Genomic DNA, 24,019 nt, shown 5'->3' with positions numbered 1-24,019 from the left:
CGGGTCGGATCCGGCCAGGAGGGTGACGGTTGGATCCGGCCCGCGACCATCTGACGTCCGGCCCGCGGCTGGTATCATCGACCTACGTCGTGTTCCGGCCCGCGGTTCCTTCAGAAATCGACTCCGATATAAAAGTGACTTAAAATGTGCTTTGGCACAATAGTTCTTCCTTCGCACACTTCATGAGTTTATAAACACCATTTGCGGGTGTTTTTTGTATAATTCTACTTCTAGACAAAACTTGCGCGGGCCGGACGTCAGTGGTCGCGGGCCGGATCCAACCGTCACCCTCCTGGCCGGATCCGGCCCGCGGGCTGTAAGCCGACCCCTGACCTAGAAGGCCTTAAAATCGGGCCTCTGCGTCTCGTAACGGCGCACACGCTCGTTTTTTTCCGCGACGCGCTAGCTCCACCAGTGGCGAAACGGCGATGGGGGGGGGGTCGTACCCGCCCCCCCCCCTCGGCCGGCGTGTATGTAGAAAACAAATAGGTCCGGCGAGCAGTAGCGGCGGAACACCTTCAATTAGGGGGGGGGCACGGCACTGCCGACTTTTAGTCCCATTCTTTCCATGCAACGCCCATAGGGCTACTGTTAAAAGGCCAAAATTAAAGAGGGGAACGGTGCCCCGGTGGCCGGTGCCCTCCCCGTTCCGCCGCCTATGCCGGCGAGGGTACAAGAGATTATATTGTCATTCATCGACCGCGAAAAAAAGAATGTCCGGGACACAAATGATATGGAATGTTTCAATTCTTAGCTCCCAAATACAATAGCTTCACCTGACAGACCTCATCTACCTGACATCAAAAGTTTCGATCATCCATTCCATGCATTTAATTCGTCAATCACTTGATGGTCTGATATTTCTTCATGGTTTTATTGAACCACATTTGTGGACGAATGTTTGCGGAGACGAAGATAGCGGAGACAAAGGTTTGCGGACGAAAATATGCGCAGACAAAGATTTGCGGACGAAGATTTGCGTGGACGAAGAAATGCGTGGACGAAAAATGCGGACGAAGATTTGCGGACGAAGATTTGCGGACGAATATTTGCGGACGAAGTTTTGCGGACGAAGATTTGCGGACGAAGATTTGCGTGGACGAAGAAATGCGGACGAAGATTTGCGTAGACGAAGAAATGCGTGGACGAAAAAATGCGGACGAAGATTTGCGGACGAAGATTTGCGGGGACGAGGATTTGCGGACGAAGATATGCGCAGACGAAGATTTGCGTGGACGAAGAAATGCGGACGAAGATTTGCGTAGACGAAGAAATGCGTGGACGAAAAAATGCTTGACGAAGAAATGCGCGTACGAAGAAATGCGGATACGAAAAAATGCGCTACGAATATTTGCACTTACGAAGAAATGCGAGACGAAGTTATGCGACACGAATAAATGCGCCGACGAAGATTTGCGGACGAAGAAATGCGGACGAGGAATTGCGCGACGAAGAATTGCCATACGAAGATTTGTCCGGTTACGACTTGTGATACTTGAACGGTATCAAGGATGATGAATATTGGAAGGGAAACCTTATGAAAAGAATTATTTCATCAAAATGTTACGTCACTGGGTAAGATTTTTGACGCGTTTTTCCTCCTTTAGTCTTTTGAATGTTTGTTTGTGATACAAATCACAAATGAAAATAAAAATTAATTTCAGCCTTTTAATTGAATAGAAAAGATCCATTTTAGCAGTTTTTTTGCTGCAAAAAACGTGTTTTGCTTAGCACGAAATCTTGCGAGAATCTAAAATGCTCAACGTCTGTCAAGTATCAACCCATAGACAGAACGGAAAACGAAGTGACTGATCAATACACAAAAGGGCTTGAATCCAATTATTTTTATTTTCGTAGTTAAATGATAAACATAATGGAAAGAGCCATACAATTAAACGTATATCACTTCCATTCTAATTGTCTCTGAAGCTGTGATTAATTAGTGGTTGCTTCTTAATTGATTGTTGTCAGCCTCAGACATTTCTCAAGAAAACTAGCTAGACCTAGAGCTATTATAACAAAACTCTGCAAATAATTTTGGGATTTGTAAGAAGAGCTAGGGAAATTTTAGGAAACTCTCTATTCCTGCAACTTTTCCCTTTTTCTCGTATTTGCCACTTCATCACAAATTCTTTACCGTCGGGGGCGAGGCCGCTGCGCGATTTTGGAGGGCCTTGTCTTCTCAACGACTTACACTCTTTTTTAGGCGAATTTTTACAGTGAATTAATCAATCATGGATGAAGAATACGACGCTATTGTGTTGGGAACTGGACTCAAGGTCTGTGCCATGCTAATGCTGTGATAGACGTTGAATGAGGGTGCGCATGATACGCCTCAATTTTTCCGGTTGATATCGTTATGATTTTTGTTTTCCTTTTTTACTATTTGCTTGTTGTATTAGACTAATGCTTTTTATTGATTATCTGCCATATCTTTTTCATTTGATGTATATGCCAGATTTGTAAGATATGGACCAATAATGCTACTATAAATCGTTGTGCATGGGTCAGTACTCGGTTATGATCTCATTTTGGACGACGGTGAAAACAGGGCCCTGTTTCACCGGTGGTAGCAGCACGCTGCTTTTACACGTGTCAAATTGGGTTTCCATGGAAACATCAACAGGCCCATTGCTCCAACACTACCACAAGTGTGACGTCAGCTCGCGCAATTTGATAGCAGCGTGGTAGCAGCGTCCCGTGAAACACCACCCAGGGCGCCTGGGGCGATTTGATCAAGGTTCGTGAAATTCACGCGTGACATTTAGCATGTAGAAGGCCCATCGGAGGGGGGAGAAGATCCAAATGTCACGTGACTAATATGCCATCCGGCGCCCTGTTTTCACCGGCGTCCCTCATTTTGCACATGCACTTTGATGGGTGAAGTGATTTAGAAAATACCTAATTCACATAGAATCAATAATGTTTAGAATGCACTTTACATAATATTATAGCAGTAGGCGGAACTATGGTCATGAGTACCCAAATATAGGAACGTTCCCATTTTTGGGAACGGAGTTCCCAAATATGGGAACGGGCGTTCCCATTTATGAGAACGGAAGGGAATTTTTCGGCCGTTCGCCCACTAAAACTCAAAAGTGCATCACGTCTCAAAAAAGTGCACGCTGATTGAAGTATCTACTAAATCTCCATAAAGTTATCTTTAATCTGACCGTGGAACAAGGAAATTGACCGTGGAATGATATTTTTAATGATTTTTTAAAAATGACAAAATGTTGAAAATATGGGTTATACGACATTTAACATGCAATTTTAAGGAAAACGAAGCATTTTTTTAGTTTGAGGTTAAGTATAATAATTTTCGCCTGGTTATGAACTTTCATACTATCGACACCAGATGCTGACAAATGCAAGCGAAGACGCGGACGGTCCGGAGGTAATATTGTTGACTTTTGGTGTCGGGGCGGACGACCGCGTGGAACGTGAGTGAATTTACCGAACTACTGTTGTAAACTCAGTTTAAGCGGTTGAAAATTATCCAGCTGTATTTTATCAACCCTGAAAGACATATTTTATTTGGATGCTAGCTGTTAAGCATTGCTTTTAAGGAGCGTCATGAGCGTGGTTTTTGCCTTCGGTATTTTTAAGCACGATCGTTTTTGGGGAATTTCTTTTATGCAGGTCGCCCTGTGTGGCTTATTTATAATTTTTATGCTGATTTTGATCATTTCTCGTGCCCATCCTACCAGGCTTTTTGCCACTTACACTCATTAAGAAAGGAAAAAAGTAGATTTACATTGGGACTAGGTGTTTTGAGAGTGAAACATTTCAGCGTTCCCATTTTTGGATACTTACTTGTGCTCATCAACTATCAGTGTTAAACAGACAGGTGTTTTACATGCCTCCACCCTCGGCGCGGACGGTGTATATAGGTATGGAAGACCTTGTTGAACATCGCTGAGCGTTGTGAATTACGTAATCCTGCAGAGGGGGGCGTGCCCGTTGCGAGATCGACGGGAATAAAAGCGCAGAAGACCGGGCGAAACATGCGACGGTCTTGCCGGAAAGGTCATCTGAGATTGTTGCGTTAACAATAATTTGCGGCGTTGGACGTGATGCTTGTTAATGAAAAGAGTCCCTGAAAGCCGTCGGTGAAATCGTTCCCAATTTTGGGTACGCCGTTCCCATAATAAGGAACGCTTGCAGCGCCAGTGTACGAGAGCGTTCCCAAATTTGGGCTCGCGGCCCGGATGATGGACTGCTTTAGAAATAGGGGAACGATTTGAAACTACGATGGGCCTTACAATATCAAACTCTTTCCCAACAATATTGAGATAAATATCAGGCGGTTCACGATCGTTTTATATTTTTTGGACGTCATTTAACGGTTCTTTTTCTTGTTTTAAATAATGCCTACATGGCGTTCCCATATTTGGGTTTATCGTTCCCAAAGATGGGAACGAAAATGCGTTCCCGAAAATGGGTACGCTTGACCATAGTTCCGCCTACTGATAGTGTTATGTTATCACTTATGACGTTATTCGTATAGCAAGCTGTAGTCCACATGATTTTTGAAATATAGTTTTTGCTCATTCCTATGTTTTTCAATGTCCTGAATCCAAAAATCATGCTCATTAGTACAGCAAATGCTATGATAATGCAACCTGAGACCTACCTTTGGCCGGGCCGGGCCTGGCTGGGTTGTGTCAGATTCAGATAATGTTAGGTCAGGTGACCTCCCCTCATGGCTCATGTCGGTTATTATGATGCTTGCTGCACTAATGAGTATTATTATTAGATTCAGGACTTTGAAAAACATAGAAAGCAACAAAATTTACCCTTCAAAGACCATGTGGACCTCAAGTTAAGAAATACCACATTTTTACCATTTTTGTTAAGTCAAAAGGATGGCATTAGAACTATGTATATTATTAGTAATTTAACAAGCATTATATATCTTATAGATACATGTTTGAACATAGGAACATTTTATTTCATTTAACTTTCAATAATCGTTGAGGTTTATGCAATATTCTGCTATGTTGGCATCTTTGCATTTACTTAATATAGACTATAGAGGTTCTAATTGCAAGCATTCCTTCCAGAAGAACCATGTGAAATACCTTACAATACAATTGTTGATTCTCAACAAAAAATCAAGTAATTTGATGTCTGTTGTGGGTTATGGTCATGGTGTCAGTAGATGTTCATTTCTCAAACATCCTAAGTGTTTTCTAAAGCATAAGTCTTTTGACACTTTCCACATTTTACCTCCCTTTACTTTTTCCATAAGCATGAATAATGACAAGGAGGAAGCATCTGTCCAGAACTCCAGAGTATTACTTGATTGATGAGGGCAAACCCAAAGCTTTACTTCAGCTCGACTTTTGTTATTGATGTATTTTGTTTTTGGCATTTGTTCCATGTTTAAATGGCAAACTTCACAGTGATAAATGTGCAAATCACATGCTGATCACTTCATTGGATGAAGGTTCTCTGATGGATAGCAGGTGCCAGTGTACATGTTGTTATGTGTCTAATGACTAGGTAGCTACAAACCATGTATCCACTCCCATTGTCATAATAAAACTTGTGCCCTGTCTGCAGGAATGTATCCTCTCCGGACTGCTGTCTGTCTCTGGCAAGAAGGTACTGCACATTGACCGTAACAAGTACTATGGCGCCGAATCGGCGTCCATCACTCCTCTCGAGGAGATGTTTGAGAAGTTTGGCCTGCCCAAGCCAGACGAGTCTTACGGCCGCGGCAGGTGAGCCAGCTGCGGCAGCCGGGTGGGCCGAGGAAGGAGAGGGAGGGTATGGATTGTATGACGGCCCGGCGGCCACGAGACGAGAGACGCGCGGCTTATTTCTGCGGAGAGGGGGCCGGGGAATCGATACAGCCGCCGTATCGCCGCTGGCTGGGTGGGGCGCGGCCGGGCCGGGCCGGGCTGGCGGCGGCCCGTTACGGCCCGAAGGACGCCGGCCGGCGGCTGGCCGCTCGGAGACGGCGCCGTCACGGCCGGCACGCCGCCGCCGTCACGAGCCGTGACCGTGACGCTGTGGTCTCGGGCCGGGCCGTGACGGTGGCGGTCGGTTACCGGGTGGCGCCGTGCCGACCGCACCGCCGGCTAGGTGCGACAAAAACGTCCGCCGGCGGCCCTCTGGTTTGGGCGCAGCGCGTGCTCACTGTTTTGTCATATCGATTTTCCCATGAGTCAGTTGGGGCGGCGGGCGGTCTGGGCGGGCCGGTCTGCTCCGGGTGACGGCCGGGATCGGCTCCGGGCCGGCCGGCCCGCGTTAAAGAGCCGGCCGTAGGTGCGGCGGTCGATAACAGTTGCAGGCGGGCGGGCGCCGGCCGGCTCGCCTCGGACCGCCGCGGTCGATATGACCGCCCGTGGCCGCTGCCGGCAGGGACTGGAACGTCGATCTGATCCCAAAGTTCCTGATGGCCAACGGACAGCTGGTGAAGCTGCTCATCCACACCGGCGTCACCCGCTACCTCGAGTTCAAGAGCGTCGAGGGCAGCTACGTCTTCAAGGGCGGCAAAATCTCCAAGGTGGGCGTGGCTGCGCGCTGGTGGGAGGGGCGTCAGCCGACTGTCGGCTGCAGATTGGCTGAGCCATGGCTGACCGTCCTTGGGGCCTAATCGGACATCACCCGGGGCCTCTGGAATCTATTTACGACCGTACTATATGGCAGTAGGTGGCAGCGATAACTAATATTTTAGTGGATCTATTCAATTGATTTGGGAGGCCTTGTATTACGGGAGTAAAAAATGGAAACCTACTCAAAAACTAAGTGTCCCACTCGGGTACAGCTTATCCAGGTGACCCAAAGCGGGGCCATTTACCCTCTCCGAGTTGCTGCGATGCTCGTACTCCTCCCGAGTCCGACAGGTCAGCAGCGAACCCACGCCCCCCTTCCGACGGGTTAGCAGCGATCCCACGTCCCCCTTCCGACAGGTTAGCAGCGAACCCACGTCCCCCTTCCGACGGGCTCAGCAGCGAGCCCACGTTCCGCTTCCGGGCCCCAGCAGCTCACGTTCCGCTCCCGAGTGAAGACACGCCCCCCCCCCCTCCCGACGGGTTAGCAGCGAGCCAACGTTCCGCTCCCGAGTGAACCCACGGTCCGCTCCCGAGTGAACCCCCGGTCCGCTCCCGGTCAGCAGTGAGCCCACGGTCCGCGGCTCGATGTCATTTGATGTTAACGGGAGCGGGTGGCCGGCTCTCTTTCGGAGTTGTCTGGTAGTGGCCGCTAAAAATGTGTACAATATCCGTTCGCTCTGAGTGACCCGAGTGAAAACTCGGCCTGTGCAGCAGAATTTACGAAGCATTCTTCGTTATAAATTGTCCAATATCCACTTAATCATTTTATATTTTTTTGTTGTTGTTTTATCGTTATGAATTGTATCATGGTAACTTGATAGAAGATAACATTTCGAGTTTCATCTATTATAAGCGTGTCTCATGCCAGTGCTGTCACATTTGATGCGAAATAAGTATAACGCATATCGTTATCACTCTGATTGTGTTGCATTGTGTGTGTTTTGCAATGTGTTTGTGTTGCACCGCACAGTCTGTCGGTGTCATTTACCGTGATACAGGTGTGCGCTGCGGCTAACGGTCCTCGGGTGACGTCACGCTCGGCTCGGCTCGCGGCAACTGCGCCCATTGTGTACAGAGAGAGCACAGTCCAATGTGGCATCTTGTGCGGCCCGTCCCCGCAGCACCCCGGACCCGTGTCAGGCGTGTCGTGCCCGAGGGTGTAGGTCTCGGTGGGGTCTGTGAGTAGGCTGTGTCACCCCTATCCCACCGCACTGAGGGGAGCGTGCACTACCGATCACATTTCATGCCTGATTCAATCAGCGGCCGGCCGGCTGCGCTGGGTGGTGGGTGCTGGTCCTACGGGACACCCGTTGGTTCAACACTGATGGGACAGCCAGTGGGCTCCACACTCGTGGGACAGCCAGGCGAGTGGTGGGTTCCGGTCTGCCAGAGGACGGTCGGTGGGTGCCACACTGATGAGAGATCCGGTGGGATCCATACTCGTGGGACAGCCAGGCGAGTGGGCTCCGGTCTGCCAGGGGCCCTGTTTCAACAGTGATAGCAGCACGCTACTATCAAATTGCGCGAGCTGACATAATGTGATGACCTCACACTTATGACGTTTCGTGTAATCCGTGAGCTTTTTCATAGCCACATTTGGAACAGAGTTGCTGTCTCGTTAAATGCGTTTGATACATTCGCACGGCCGTGAAGATGTTAGCAGCAATATTTGATGACATCACACAGTTTGACGACGCCATGGTTTGTAGATGTTTCCATGGAAACCCAATTTGACACGTGTGATAGCAGCGTGCTGCTATCACCGGTGAAACAGGGCCAGGATGGTCGGTGGGTGCCACACTGATGTGAGATCCGGTGGGATCCATACTGGTGGGACAGCCGGGCGGGTGGAGGGTAGTTGGTGCCTGTCTTCTGGGAAGGCCGGGGGGCGCTAGGAGCGGGCGAGCGGTGGGTGGTGGTTGCCGGTCTGCTGGTACGGCTGGCGGTCCCACTCCTTGAGTCGGTGGCAGCGGTCTCCGTCTGCTCTGAAGCGGACCGCGGCTGCGCGACTGTGACCGGAGTCCCCGGTCACGCTGGCTGCCGGCCGGACTGAAACCGGAACGGATTGATTACGGGCGGCACTTTCCCGCCCACTGACACTGGAGTCCCGCCTACTGGGCTAACGTATTCATGGGCGACCGATAGGCGTGCTATTTCGGTTGGCAGCGAGTGCCAGGAAACCTGTTGAAATGTGAAATGTTGTGAAATACCTCGCCTTGCCACTATCCCGGAAATAGGTTATGTTCCTTGGACGGCTGCAGGTATTGCAGAGCTGATGCTGTGCTGATATTTCCAGCCTCCCGCAGTTGGGCTCGGGTCGGTCGGTGGGAACTTTGTGAGACGGAAATAACCGGGGTTGCCCCCCCTCCCCCCCTTGAGCACCTCCCCGGCGTCACGCCAGCCGCTGCTGAGAACGAGCCGGGCCGGGTCACGACAAGAGCCGGCTGAACTGGTTATTGTTTTGGACCATGCTCTGTGGATGTCGTCACCCCGTCACTGGTGGTGTGGTGTGTGCGTGCTCATTGTCCCTCAATGCCGGTGCCGCTCGGCCAGTGACGTCACCGGGGCGTCGTGTGACCGTGTGCGGGATGACGTCACGGCCGCCAGGTTCCGGCCGACGAGCGCGAGGCGCTCAGCTCCGACCTGATGGGCCTCTTCGAGAAGCGCCGCTTCCGAAACCTGCTGGCCTACATCCAGGACTTCAAGGAGGACGACCCCACCACCTGGAAGGGCCTCGACCCCAAGGCCACGCCCATGAGCGCGCTCTTCGAGAAGTTCGGCGTGGACAAGAACACGATCGACGTCACCGGACACGCTCTGGCGCTCCACAGGTGAGTGGGCGGTGGTGTATCGGGGGTGTACCGTCTCTGAGTGACCGAGCGCCGCCTCTGAACGCCGGATAATAGCCGCTCAGCAGGCCCCACTGGCGCTCCACAGGTGAGTGGGCGGCGGGTGAACCGTCTCGGGATGGCTGAACGCCGGATAATAGCCTCTCAGCAGGCCCCACTGGCGCTCCACAGGTCGGTGGGCGGCAGTGTACCGATTCTGGGTGACCGAGGCCCGACCGCCGCCTCCGACCGGCGGATAATGGTCAGCCGGCAGGGCGCACCGACCACTAATGGTGCTCTTATTGTGACATCGTATCGGCCGAGACAAATGACGACGGATTGTGTGTTGCTGGGATGTGGTTGACCGTATTGGCTGACGCAAGGTCGGTTGTTGGGCTTGGCTGTCGCTGTGCTTAGACACCTGTTATTACTGTCGCTGCCCGCTGGTATTACTTCGATTAGTTATTTTTCCCGTTCTGCTCGCTGTAGGTTTCACCGTCATTGAACTATCTGTTAACTGCCGTACATGATTGTGCTGTCACTCTTGTTCTTAGGTCTCTTGCTTTGTCGTGTGTCGTTCCCCGTTTCCGGGCCCTCAGCTCTCCCTGCAGACGACTTTCTATTAAAGCATAAATACCACGGATGTGGTCCCATCAGGGCGGGGCGGCGGCGCTGGACCTAGTTAGGCTCAAGGCCGCCGCCCTCGTCGAATCTAGCTGCGGCGGCGACCGAGCCGTGGCGGCCGGCAGCTAGTCTGCACAGTGCACACCCTTTACTCGGTACGACCGCGCAGGGTGGCACTTGTAGCCGGACGGGTCACAGTAGCGCGGACGCCGGTCGCGCTCCCCGCTGTTTTCCGCCACCGGATGGCCCGACTCCGCCGTCCGGAAGTGGTCGTCTGCCTGCTGTCGGCGGTGTACAAGCCGTGGTGGAGCGAGCTGCAGCACTTGCAAACTCTCAACGTCGTTCAAAAGTCCGCCCCAATCGACACACGGCTCTGGCGGCCACGTTTCCAAGTTGAAGGTCAAGAATCACCAGTTAGCAGACATGTGCACGGATCCCAGACAACCAATCACGGAAATCGAGATGGCCATTAGATTGACGGTCTTCAAGCATGAAATTATGGTGGAAAACATGGCTCATAGAAGCCTCTCAATGAACCAACTATTTTGCATTCCTTCAGGGTTAACAGTTCTGAGAAAATCCCTCAAGATCCATCTCGGATCCATGATTCGTGGCCATGGATCCGAGATGGATCTTGAGGGATTTTCTCAAAACTGTGAACTCTGAGGGAATGCAAAATAGTTGGTTCGTTGAGAGGCATCTATTAGCCATGTTTTCCTCCATAATTCCATGCTTAAAGTCCACTTATCTAGTGACCATCTTGATTTTCGTGTTTGGTCGTCTGGGATCCGTGCCCATGTCTGCCAGTTAGTATTCATGGGCCAATGAAAACTAGGCTCTAGCTGCCCGACTATGGGCTGATTGAAGCTCGATCAATGTTGAGACCGATAGTTGCTGTCTAGTTGATGCACTCGCGCAGTATGTTTTGTAGACGAGGCATGGCAGCACTCGCGCAGTATGTTTTGTAGACGAGGCATGGCAACCGTCTAAAACATGTTTCGTTGCCTTTTTGTTCACGCAATAAGCTTGAAAAATACTATCGTTCGGATATATTTTTCAATCCTCATTACTTTTTTATCCATCCCGTCGGTTGCCTTACTCGTCCCTTAACCCGCGCCCCACTGGGGTCTGTGTATAACACGCCCTACTGGGGGGGGGGGGGGGGGGGGGCTATTCATAGCCCCCCCTCCTAACTCCGAAACTACTGGGCCGATCGTCAAAATTCAAACGGCGTCTGATAGCCCCGGAAAAACTGTCGAGCGAAACCTAATTTCATTGACCTCGAGGTCACCGATGACGTCACAGGTCAGGTCAAAGTAAAAATTATTAGCACTTTGGCTTGTTCACATTTTGGGCTCTGGCCGCCGTCTTACAAGTCAGATCAGGCTCATTTTTGGTTTCCACACTCGTGAACAGATGCTCTAGATACCTTGAGGGTACCAAACTTGTACTTTGATTTTCAGGTCAGGGTCAGGTCATCACAGGTCACGAAAATATTATATCATGCGTCGGTCACGTGACACATGTTTTATGGTCCATTTAGGCCATAGCTTTCGAATTTGATGTCGTCTGTGTCATTCACGGTCATTTTGAGTCGAAATTAGCTTAGGTCAGGTCACTTTCAGGTCAAAAAAGGTCAAATTTTGAAGTTGAAATTTTTCAACAAAAAAGGTGTCTATTGGATGCAGGTTGAGCTCAGGAACACGATGGTGCCATTTATATTGGTGTACGATGCCAAATACGTACTGAAAAATTGATTTGAAAAATTAATAATTGTGAATTTTTTGCAATAATGCGTATAACTTGGCCATTTTTTAAGATATTTAGCTAAAACTTGCTAGAGTTAGTCATAATCATGCGTTCTGTCACATATATTCCGGTTTTTTCGAAAAGTCAAAAACTTTTTGAAAAAAAATATAAAAATATAAATTTTGAATATTATTATATAAAATTTTCGAAATTTTCAAAATTTTGAAAATCCGAGATAGCAGTTTGATAGCGCAGTCAATTCTGAGTCCTTTCATGCAAAGAAATTGGATCTAGCTTAAAAACTGAGCTCTTGGGAGCGATTGCCGTGGTTCAATGTTTTGCGTCGAAATCGGACGAACATGACGTCACTCTGACGTCATTTCCGGCCGACCTATGGTAGCTACGAAGTTCAAATTTTGACACAAGGTGTCAAATTGATGCAGCCGAAGGTACTGAAAGTTTGGCGTCGATTCGTCAAGCGGTTTGGAAGTAATTGCAGAAAAACGGGAGGGGGGGCTATAAATAGCCCCCCCCCCCCCAGTGGGGCGCGGGTTAATTGTGCCTACTCGTCCCTTCCCATCCCGTCTCCCCGCTCCCACTCTCCCACTCCCTCTCTCCCGGTCTCCTCTCCCGCTCCCTCTTTCCCGTCTGTCTCGACCTCAGCCTTTCTCTCGGTCCGGCTCGCCCGCTCTTCGGCCGGCGTCCGGTGGCTGTTTTTGTTTGGTTGCGTGTCTGTAATGGTGTGTCGGCCGGCGCCGTACGCCCGCTCCCCTCTCCTCCTCGCTCCACTGCGAGTCTGACACCGCCTCTCTCTCTTTCTCCGCAGAGATGACCACCGACCATGACCAGTACACCTCTCCCTCTCATCCCCGCCCCTCCGTGAGTCTGACCCACCTTCTCCACTCTGCCCCAGGAATGGTCACTGACCACTAACCAGCACAGCTCCCCTCCCCGCCCCGCTCCGCCGTGAGTCTAACCCCCTCCCTCCTCCCTACAGGGATGACGAGTACATCGCCCAGCCAATGGGCACCACCATCGCCCGGATCAAGCTATACAGCGAGTCTCTGGCGCGCTACGGCAAGTCGCCCTTCCTGTACCCCATGTACGGACTCGGCGAGCTGCCCCAGGGCTTTGCCAGGTGAGACTGAGAGGATGGACGGCACACGGCGGGGACGGCAGGCCGCGCAGTAAGAGGGTGTGAGGAAGAACTGCCCCAGGGCTTTGCCAGGTGAGACTGAGAGGATGGACGGCACACGGCGGGGACGGCAGAGCGTAGTGTGTGTAGTTGTTTGTGTGGGAGAGAACTGCCCCCAGGGCTTTGCCAGGTGAGACTGAGAGGCCGGACGGCACACGGCGGGATGGTGCAGCGTAGTGTGTGTAGTTGTTTGTGTGAGAGAGAACTGCCCCCAGGGCTTTGCCAGGTGAGACTGAGAGGATGGGTGGCACACGGCGGGACGGTGCAGCGTAGTGTGTGTAGTTGTTTGTGTGGGAGAGAGCTGCCCCCCAGGGCTTTGCCAGGTGAGACTGAGAGGCCGGACGGTAGACGGCGGGGTCGGCCGTTGGAAGTGTGTGGGTGAGTGAGCTGTGGGTGAGGACTGGCAGACACGACGCTGTAATGGCGGTAATTGGGTGGTGTGTGAGCTGTCTCGGTCACGAGGGCACCGATCGGCTGCGGTGGTCAGTCCCACCAGCACCAGGTAGTTAAGTGGTTTCACCCCTGAATTGATTTGGGATCTCAACGGAAAATATGTTGACTATGTGGTTCTGAACGATGTTTTCGAACGGTTTACTGCAGTTTTTTCTATTCATTTCAGTTCATCAATCAGTGACATTTGACTTAGTTTTACGACAGATTAATCAATGCCTGAATAAGGCATCGTTTAAAGGAAGGGTGCCACCTTCCGAAATTTTTGTTCTATGAATCTATTTTACTTATTTGAATTTTTAGACGTGGTTAGCGCGTCCACAATATACAAAAACCGAAACATTGCATTTAATACATTGGCCAAAAAAAAAGATCATTGTTTATATCACCACTACAACTCAAGGTCGTTTGATGTGGCAGCTAGGACGGCTGGCATATCCTGTTGTCATGGCAACATATCATTCTGCCATTTGCATTGATGGCGCAACTGAGACAAAAAGATGAACAAATAAAAAGGAAGAAGATAACATGATTTGAACTAAGTTGTAGGTAACCAAGTAGGTAACTGTTGGCCATATTTGCCACCATCAAATAAGTCGAGTAAAGGTTTTTCCTTTACAATGCTTAAGAGATCTATGGAACCCTTCACCCTTCATGCAACTTACTAGAAAAACTTCCCAATTAAAATTTTAAAACTTAAGTGTATACCATAAAGAAAAAATATACCCTTTCAAAATGATAAAACATGCTTCAAAAGTATAACTTTTATACATACCTTTGCTGATTTCATGTTTTATAAAATACCCTTAACACGACGAGGAAATAGTGCTGAAGATTTTTGCCTGCCCGAATGCTGGCAGCAAAACTCGCAAATGATAACTTTACGTGCGGATTCAATGCTGACCGTCTCGAGCATAGGTAAGTGAAGCCGGTTTTTAGGTTCATGTGAGGCTAATCTTGTAAAAACTGCGTTGTGTCCAAAAGGTGGCACCCTTCCTTTAATCAATGCCCTGAGCTGTGGTCAATGTTGCCATCTCCTCCAGTTGTGACCGGTACCGCTGTCGACCTGTCCTATCTGACCCGCCGGCCCTGCTGACCGCTCCGCCCTCCCCTGGCTGTGCTGACCGCTCCGCCCTGCCCTCCCTCCCGCAGGCTGGCCGCCATCTACGGCGGCACCTACATGCTTGACAAGCCCGTGGACGAGATTGTGGTGGAGAACGGCCGCGCCGTCGGCGTGCGCTCCGGCACCGAGGTGGCCAAGTGCAAACAGGTGTACTGCGACCCGACCTACGTGCCCGACCGGGTCACCAAGGTGAGGGATAGGTCCGGCAGGGTCACCAGGGTAAGGGACATAACGGCAGGGCGAGGGACGGTCCCGGTATGGTCACCAAGGTAAGGGGCAGGACCGAAAGGGTCACCAGGGTAAGGGACATAACAGACCGGTTGAGGGACGGTCCCGGCAGGGTCACCAAGGTAATGAAGCGTAGATCAGCAGGTCACCAAGGGGCAAGGGTAGCCACCAGGATTCCGGTCAGGGTCCCGTGTGGGACCAAGGGTGCTGAACTAGTAGCCATAAGCCAACCATTGCTGAAACTTCGACAACCGCTGTAGCCGCTGAAACTATAACGGGAACATGTCTGCCGGAAACGGGATGCTGATCTTGAGCCAGCTTTTGCTGCACGTCTCTGAAAGTTGACGAGAGTTGTGCAAGGTGTATGTATAAGAAGACTGGTCTGTGGCAGGGACGTATCCAAGGGGGGGCGACGGGGGCGGTCGCCCCCCCCCCCTGGGCCCTGCCGGGCCCCAAAAGCGGACCCGGCAGGGCCCGCTAGGCGGCAAGAAAGCGGGCCCGAAGGGCCCGCTTTGGGGCCTAGTCAGGAACAATTTGGGGTCGGCTGGGCCAAAAAGCGGAAGGGCATGTTCAGAAGGATTTGTTCGAATTTTTTGGTTCGCGGATGGGCCCCTGGGGCCCTGCCGGGCCACAAACAGGTCCGTAACTGGGCCCTTCGGCCCACTTTTGGGCAGAGCGAGGGCAATTTGGAGCCCGGCAGGGCCCCAAAAGCGGAAAGACCCGTTCAGAAGGATATGCTCGAGCCTTCGAGCTTGAGGAAGGGCCCCTATGGCCCTGCCGGACTCCAAACGGGTCCCTTATCGGGCCCAAAGGTATCGCTTTTGAGCTAATTGGCCCCGGAGAAGTTATGGTTAGCGGATCCGAAAAAATCCTCTTCCGTGCCCAGTCACAGGGCCTGTCTGTGCCCTAGATGTGGAAGGGCCCGCTGAGAAGATCTTGCCCAGGCTTTCGGGTCCAAAAAGGGCCCATAGGGTCTTGCCAGTGCTCATATGGGTCCCTAGCCGGGCCCCACAAGCGGACCGGGCCAAGCCAATGACAACCGGGGGCCCGGGAGGTCTACAAAAGCGGAAGGGCCCGCTCAGAAAGCCTTGAAGCAGGCTTTTGAGCTTAAGTATTGGTCCCTCGGCCTCGACAACGTATCAAGAAAGCGAGCCCAGATATACACTTCCGTGCCCAGTCTCAGAAACAGCTTGTCCTGGCCGGGTCCCAGAAACGGAAGGGCCCGCTGAGAAGGCCCTGCCCAGGCCATGGGGCCCGAGGAACAGGCAACAGCCGATGATGGGACCCTTTCGACTGACCTCATGGGGCTGCTCCTGTTTACAGTTCTCCGAACAAAATGAGCTCCATAGTTGCGCCACGGATGGCGTTTGGGACAGGCGGTGGGGGAGGCGTTTGAACACCCTCTCTCTCTAACTCGGCTCCTGGGCCACGTAGCGACACGTAAGCGTACGTGGCATTCGGAAGAGCGTAAAAAATCATGCCGAAAGTAACTCGGTCATTTTCTAGGTCAGGTCAAAGGTCAGGTCACCATAAGTCAGCAAAGGTCACATTTTGCCTATTTCAACATTGTTTGACAACTCCGGCGCATAACCCGGGTACAAACAGAGCTGCAGCGCCACAAAAAAACGCATTCAATAGTTCTTTTAACGTTCTTTCCGTAAACTGTTCTCAGAATTGACCTGCGATTAACCCGCGCACCGACGGGGGTCCGCGCCAACTTAGAACCGACGGGGGGGGGGCGGATGACCGCCCGCCCCCTGAGATCTCAAGAACGAAGCAAGATAGCGACAAGCGGTAAACGGCATGGGGTACGCACGGACAAGGTCTACAATTTTTAATTAGGTCATTTCCAGATCAGGTCAAAGATGACGTCACAGGGGTAAAAAAAGTCAAAATGGCGGCGCTAGATACGAAGAGTTTTTCTCGAATAACTTTCGAATTAGCCAAGCTAGGAACAAACTAAGGGCACCATCGTGATCCTCTCGTCAATCCGCATCGAATCATACTCCGTTATCTACTGTAGCTCTGACACGACGTGACAAAGTTGCAAAAAAGTGATCTGAGGTTGGGTCATTCGAAGTAACCTGGTGATCTGACCTTAAAAGTTAGGAGGTTCAAACTTGCACACCATGTGTAAAATTAATGAGAAAATAGTCATGCCAAATTTCGCGGCGCGTATTCCCGCATAACCTCAAGGGGGGGGGGCGGATAACAGCCCCCCCCCCCCCGTCGGTGCTCGGGTTAACGGTTTAGCCTCTTGAGAGAAAAAAAAAACTTTTAAAATAGTCGTTTTTATGAAACACTTTTTTTCTTTAACAATTTTCGACTCAGGAAAAGGCACGACATTTCTTCTGTCAGCATCGTGTTACTCTCGTCGAGACGCGTCGAATGAACTACATATAATTTGACCTTATCAGGTCATTTAGAAAATTTGAACTGAATTCAAGGTGACCTGACCTGAAAGGTCATGTTGCACATCCGTCAAACCGTATCGTCGATAAGGCCTGAACACATCTAAGGTGTTTTCAACGCTCTAGCGTGTCTCTAACAAATGCTATTGTCAAAAGCTGTGGAGACGTTTCGTGACCTGAGATGACCCCATAGACATAAGGAGGGGTCACGGGTACAAATTTCCGATTTAGGTTGTCATTTTTTATGTAACCAGGTGATTGAGGGTGCCTAGGATGACGTTTGCCTAAAAGAGGCACCTTTCGATTTTCTACCATTTATAAAACCTAATGGAGAGGGCGCAAAAATTGACTTGACTTTATGTCACCACCGGTATGCAAATTTCGAGATAATCATTTTATACATACTGTTACTCTTATCAATCGCTAAAAGTTTCAAGCCGATCGTTCAGTCGGTGTTGCTATGGAGAGCATTCTAACCTTTTCTGAGGTGAGGTCACTTGACGTGGTCTGGTGACCTGACCTTGAGCGACCTGGGTGTAAAATTTTCATATCGGTAGATAAGATTCATCCCTCTTTTTCATAGGTGGGCACCGTTCCCCAAAATTGTAACTTCGTTACTCGTTCCTCCGTTCCCTCAAAACGTGACTTCCGTTACTCGTTCCTCCGTTCCTCTGTATATAATGTAACGGAAGTTCTTTTAGTCCGTTACTCCGTTACAGCAAAATAAAAAACGTTAAAATGTTGGGTATTTCAAACATTTTTGAGACCATTCTGACCCAACTAAACCTACCGAGAAAGCGGAATGCCCACCAAATCTACCAAGACAGTGGGCACTGATTGGACACTAAACCTTGGAACGTCTGGTGGTACTGATGCGCATCACTTGTCCCCGGCCAGATGCCGGTTGCACTTCACGAACACTAGACGTTCCAGGTTGGCATCTGAGAGCATAGGCGGCGGAACGGGGGGGGGGGGGGGGCACCGGCGCACCGTGCCCCCTTTGATTTTGGCATTTTAACATTAGCCCTATGTGCGTTGCATGGAAAGAATGGGACAAAAAGTCGGCAGTGCCCCCCCCCCCCCTCTCCCTTAACCCTAGAACGCCTAGGGGGGGGTTGTATCAACCCCCCCCCCTGAGGTTTTTTCGAAGTGCACGCTAAACGGCTTGTCGTAGCGGGCTGAAATTTTCAATACCCTCTGGGGCAACCTTTTCGCATCTTTTGCCGAAAAAAAATTGATCGGGTCATGTCAGATCACGGAGTTATGACGTCATAAGAGGTACAGCCTCCGGCCGACAGTTACCAAACGTGTGCGCCGAATCCCTAGGTTTTCTGCCGGTGATACCCACATTGTTTGATGGATCATGATGAAACTTCCCATGCATGTTGGGGCAAGCATTGGCTATCGTGTGGTGCAAGAAAATTGACCGGGTCAGGTCAGGTCACGGAGCTATGACGTCACAAGAGGAACAGCGTCCGGTACTATTTTTGAAAAGCGCCCGAACCACTATTTTGCTAATTCTTGTCACCTCAATGGGAATATGCAGCAATATTAGCTTCTATAGGGAGCAAATGGACCTCCCAAATCCAAAAATACAATCAGATTTCAAAAATTTAAATTTTGATTTTTCGAATTTCTGCCGCCGACTGTGACCTTGCCGACTTCCGGCGCTCCCAACGCGCCATTTTTAGAGCTAGGGAAACGAAATACATACCAAACGATAGAGAATTGATCAAGGAACACGATAGTTAGTGAAGGTTTCAAGTCGATATCTCCCACCGTTTTGCCGCAATCGCCGCGGAAAGTCGAAAAAGTTTGATTTTTTCGGAAAATTTGACCTTTGACCGGTCATAAGTAGGTCAAATGTTGACCTAGGACCAAAAAATATACCACCAATCGCGAGATCTCGTTGAGAGCAATCCGTTGGTTTTTTCCGCTAAGCTCTACGACCTTCCGTTTCGAAACGCCAGGGGGGGTCGTAACAACCCCCCCCCCCCTGGTCGTTCGTGTTATGAGAAATGGCCTGGTCGTGCGAGGGTTAAAGGGACTATCCCACCTTCTAAAATGTTGTTAAAACCAGTTAAATTGTGCCCGACTTTATAGATTGGATGACCAGGAACACGGTTCTGGCATTTATTTTTCATTAAACATCTTAGGCTTCCCATATTCCAAACACAAACTTTCAAATATGTGACGTCACAGCCCAAAATTACCTCCTTCCCCAGGCCACATTACTGTCATAAAGCTGATTCTTTTTACTCTGTAGGCACCACAACAAAGTTCAGACCAAGTTTTAAGCGATTTTTCAACGAACAAACCCATTTAAATCAGAATGACTAAACGAGGTGACGTCTCACTAACGGTCGCTCCATGTTGAAGATAGGGCCTTGTACAAGGCCCATTTTCAAATGAAGGGAACGAATTTCTTCAACACCAAGAGGCCGCGGGGGTTGCAACCTAGATAGATAGTGGTTTCTGAACCTCGCCGCAAACTTGGCTATCTCAACTCAAACCCCATGTTAAATGTGGGATAGTCCCTTTAATTGAAGATGTTCCGCTGCCACTTTCTGAGAGGGTAGCCCTTTTTGCACGTAGCACATCTTTTCCCATTGAGAACATGCGCTCTACTGAGGCGCTTGAAGGGACGCCCGTGTTGAACTTTGCGAACACATACTGCAACGCCGGCTCATTGCGGAAGGCCAGTACACTGTACAGTGTACACTGAGGCCATCTTCCGTCTTCAAGTCAGGGCTGCTCAATAATCCACTATTCCGCTGCTGCATTAATGTCTGTGGGTTAGCTGAAAGATCAACCCGCTCGGACAACGAAAAGTAACGGAGGAACGGACTAAACTGTTAACTTGTAACGGAGGAACGAACAACCAATGTAACGGAAGTTACTTGGTCCGTTACCCTTTTTAAAATGTAACGAGTCCGTTCCTCCGTTCCTAAAAATTGTAACGGCGTTCCGGAACGGAGGAACGGAGGAACGGATCGTGCCCACCTATGCTCTTTTTTATATCCACGCAAAACCGCAAGGAGGAGGTGTTCAAACAGCCCCCCCCCCCCCCGGCCGGGCGCGGGTTAACGAACTTCAACGGAAGTGAACTGCAAAAACGGAAGCTAAATGCAAACATGTTATCAAGGTCGAGAAACGCAAGACAATGCATTTTCATTTACAATGCCAAATTCTATCGTAAATTTGCTGTTTTTTCGACATTCTCGAATTTTTACACGCCAGGATAGGCAGTCGCTGTGGGGCCCCTTTTGGCTGACCTCCGGGCCCTTCTCGGCTGTCGCCCCCCCCCCCCCCCTGAGCGAAATCCTGGATACGTGCCTGGTCTGTGGTGTATTGTTCACCAAGCGAGCGAGTTCATACGCGTTTTCAGGGATTGACCTGACCTGACTCGACCTTTTCTTGCTCCTGCGTGCTCTATATTTATGTGGGTTCGCGGCCACTCGACGGGCAGTATTCTGCGTGCACGTGATAACTCATCTCTCCTATCAATAGTAGAAGATCGGACAGGATTCAGACCATAAGATATGTGACCATAACGACACCTGGTGCGCCAATACAGTCAAATATCAGCAATAATTTTGCAGTAATAAGCGACCTAGCCGATTTGGTACGTAGACACAGATTCATATCATACCTCTCCTTTGTAGCTCAAATGGAGGTAGTGTTCAGCTATATTGAGGGAATAGGGATTAATTGTAAGGCCGCGTCTGCAAGACAATGACACGGCGCCAAAAATAAGGTATTGGCCGCGGCTGTGTTTATATTCACCAATGGTGCCGTTTTACCGTCGTCATTGTGTGTAGTTGTGCATTGCCGTCTAATGTTTCCCGCTACTCTCCTGTGCCTCCTTTCGGTGGGCTGTGCTGCGGTCGACGGTGGCCCCACCTGTTTTCTGTGCTGACACGTTATGTGTTTGTTGTTTGTTGTTTTGTTGGGTTAGGCCCTTTCGGTCCAATGGGACCATTTCAGAGCCGGGAGGATGATAGGATATAGGGGGAGACATTGGTCTGGGCAGGCACCCTAGTGAGTCACCGGGGCTGAGCCCGTCCAGAGGACAGGCCACCCAGCCCCAAGGTACTCACTGCACCCGGCTACGGGGTGCGCTCCCTCGGGAGCAGCGGTGCCGCTCCAAGGGAGCAGCCCGCATGAGATAAAGTTGCCTGTCCAGCCCGGAAGGGGGTTGCGGCGTGGAGGAGAAGGATTTCAGTATCCTGAGGATAGAAGGACGGAACGGTGACGTTATGTGCCCTCCTCCTACGGTCGGGCTGGGTGGTGCGCCCTCTGTGTTGATACGCTGTGTGCCCTCCTGCAGTCGGGCCGGTTGGTGTGATGCGTCTTGTACTGACACGATGTGTGCCCTCCTGCAGTCGGGCCGGGTGGTGCGCGCTCTGTGTTGATACGCTGTATGCCCTCCCCTGCAGTCGGGCCGGGTGGTGCGCTGCATCTGCCTGCTGGACCACCCGATCCCCAACACCAAGGACGCGCTCTCCACGCAGATCATCATCCCGCAGAAACAGGTCGGCAGGAACTCTGGTGAGTGAAACCTCAGACCCCTCCCGAGTGCCTGGTCCCCTCAGTCCGGCGCCGGGGGAGGGAAGCGAGCGCCGACGTGTCTGCGGGTAGGGCTGTTAGGCTTGAGACGGCATTCTTGTGGATTTTGTTAAACAGGAACAGACAATGTTGGTGGTTTTACAGACCACTGGTTATGTTTTTGTCATTAACGTAAGGGAAACTCATCAGACTCGTTTAAAATACTGTTATCGCATATCTCAGCTCTGTTCGCACCCAGTTTATTTATCAGCAGGCTGCGACCATGCTGCTACTTCTTGGCTCCTCATTGGTCGAATTCAAGTGGTCTATTCGCTAGACCAATGAGAGGCCAAGCCGCGCCAGCAGTAACTTCCTTATATGGGGAAAACCGACAGCACGCTGATATAAAAACAGCGAGCGAGCAGGGCCCTGGTCTCGTAGTCAACGGCACGTAGTCAACGGCACGGAGTGGACTTTCCACAAAATTATGCTCAGGCTAGCCGATAAACGCGACGTTAGCTGAACGTGACAATCTTACCTGTCACAAATCGTTAATAACTGGTGGAGAATACGATGAATGGTGTTGTTCACCCTGCCCGTCAGCCCCGATGGCTGTCCCAACCTGTCTGTCAGCGGGCGGGTCCCCCTCACTCTGTCCTCAACAGCACCCGAGTCTGCTGGTGTCTTCCCCCATTCCCCGCCCCACACCGTTGCATTCCTCCCATTCCCGGTCGCTGACCGTTGCTTTCTTTCCATTCCCGGTCCCTGACCGTTGCCTCCCCCCCCCCATTCCCCGTCCCTGACCAGTGTTACCCCCCGTCACTAACCTAATGTCACCGTCTGCGGCAGACATCTACATTTCGCTGGTATCGTACACGCACCAGGTGGCCGCCAAGGGCTGGTTCGTGGCCATGGTGTCTACCACTGTGGAGACGGACAACCCCGAGGCAGAGATCAAGCCGGGACTCGAGCTGCTCGGGCCCATCAAACAAAAGTAGGTGGCAGGGAAGGACGTGACAGGATGGGTGGGGTTTACGGAAATGAGCAAGGGCATTATGATGACTGGCAGGCTTATGGCGCATTGTGGATTAACAAATAATGCATCAGTATCTGCGTACTTTTGTGACAAAGTTATGATGGTAGGCCACTTGCCGTATCATTTTGCTACGTATCTTTCATCTCGTTTCGACATTGCGCCACTTGCTACGAGTGAAGTGTTTCAGTGTTGGCCGTTGGGTATCGAGTCGCGGCGGCGTCCACTGACTGTGGCTGCTCCCCGCCCGTCTCAGGTTCCTGACGGTGAACGATCACTTCGTGCCCAACGAGGACGGCACAGAGTCGCAGGTGTTCATCTCCAGCTCGTACGACGCCACCAGCCACTTCGAGACCACCTGTCTGGACGTGTTGGACATCTTCCGGCGCGGCTTCGGCTGCGACTTCGACTTTTCCAAGGTGACGCACACGCTGGAGGACGACCAGTAGCGGCCGCCGCGCGGGCGCGCAGCGCTGCACCATTCCAGCCCGTGTGGCCGGGCTGTCAGCGCGGCTGATCTGAGCGGCGCCGGGCACCGGGCGCGGCCGGCCGGCCGGCAGCGGCCGCCGCGCCCCGCCGGCGCCGGCGCCGCACCGCTCCGGGCACGGCCCTCGTCTGTCAGCTTCGTTGGCGCACCGCAGATCAGCTAAGACCAATGAATTATTTCTGTCGCTGGAATCATCGGTGGACGCTTGTGATTTTTTTTTATTTGAAGTCAGCCGCGCGCGCCACGCTGTGTATCGATATTACGCGTGCATAGGCTACTATCTGGGTGTTTGGGGTGCAACATATCGTACCGGTCTGGCGCTAAAGTCACGTTGCTTCCCTTATGATTTGAGGGCCCTTATATTGGCATTCCAATAAAAGGATATGGTAAGAGTCGTGTGTTGACGAATCACGCGCTGGTATGCCAGTGAATGCCGGTGACATTCGCTCCTCCACACTGCACCGGAAATGGTGTACGGTGCTTGGCATGGATAGAAGCACTGGTAGACCAACTACCGCGCTCCCTGGTTGATGCCAAAGTGATTGATATCACACTAGTGTAGTGGCAGGTTCGTGTATCGCCGCATGGGTGGCATCAGGTGGCATCCTCATTGAATTTCCTCACTTGATTGCCTATAAACTATCGCTTATCGTAGTGTTATCGAGCGTTGCACATCAAGTCGAAGCTACCGAGTCGGTTCTCCCGTCTGCCCGTGGCCGGATGGACCCTTAGATCAGTTCCCAGGGAGGGGTCCCGAGATCGGCTCTCGAGGATCGG

The 24,019-nt window shown here is 51.1% G+C and overlaps 1 protein-coding gene across 1 annotated transcript; it reads left to right on the top strand.

Annotated features, from left to right (window-relative positions):
• Positions 1-2,121: 2,121 nt before the first annotated feature.
• LOC122382964 (rab GDP dissociation inhibitor alpha-like) lies at positions 2,122-23,634 on the top strand. Its single transcript, XM_043368970.1, has 9 exons — positions 2,122-2,279; positions 5,569-5,729; positions 6,373-6,517; positions 9,174-9,397; positions 12,765-12,905; positions 14,565-14,724; positions 21,614-21,725; positions 22,572-22,716; positions 23,012-23,634. The coding sequence occupies exons 1-9, from the start codon at positions 2,235-2,237 to the stop codon at positions 23,202-23,204; spliced, it is 1,326 nt and encodes a 441-aa protein (XP_043224905.1). The 5' UTR covers positions 2,122-2,234; the 3' UTR covers positions 23,205-23,634.
• The last annotated feature ends 385 nt before the right edge of the window (positions 23,635-24,019 follow it).

The sequence above is a fragment of the Amphibalanus amphitrite genome, unplaced genomic scaffold (assembly GCF_019059575.1).
Source record: "Amphibalanus amphitrite isolate SeventyFive unplaced genomic scaffold, NRLGWU_Aamphi_draft 000151F_arrow, whole genome shotgun sequence".
NCBI lineage: Eukaryota > Metazoa > Arthropoda > Thecostraca > Balanomorpha > Balanidae > Amphibalanus > Amphibalanus amphitrite.
This window is presented reverse-complemented; position numbering and strand designations above follow the sequence as displayed.

Coding starts and splice junctions, on each gene's coding strand:
- LOC122382964 (XM_043368970.1), top strand. CDS start 2,235: ATGGATGAAGAATACGACGCTATTGTGTTGGGAACTGGACTCAAG. Junction 5,730..6,372: donor GAGTCTTACGGCCGCGGCAG/GTGAGCCAGCTG, acceptor CGCTGCCGGCAG/GGACTGGAACGTCGATCTGA. Junction 21,726..22,571: donor ACAGGTCGGCAGGAACTCTG/GTGAGTGAAACC, acceptor CGTCTGCGGCAG/ACATCTACATTTCGCTGGTA.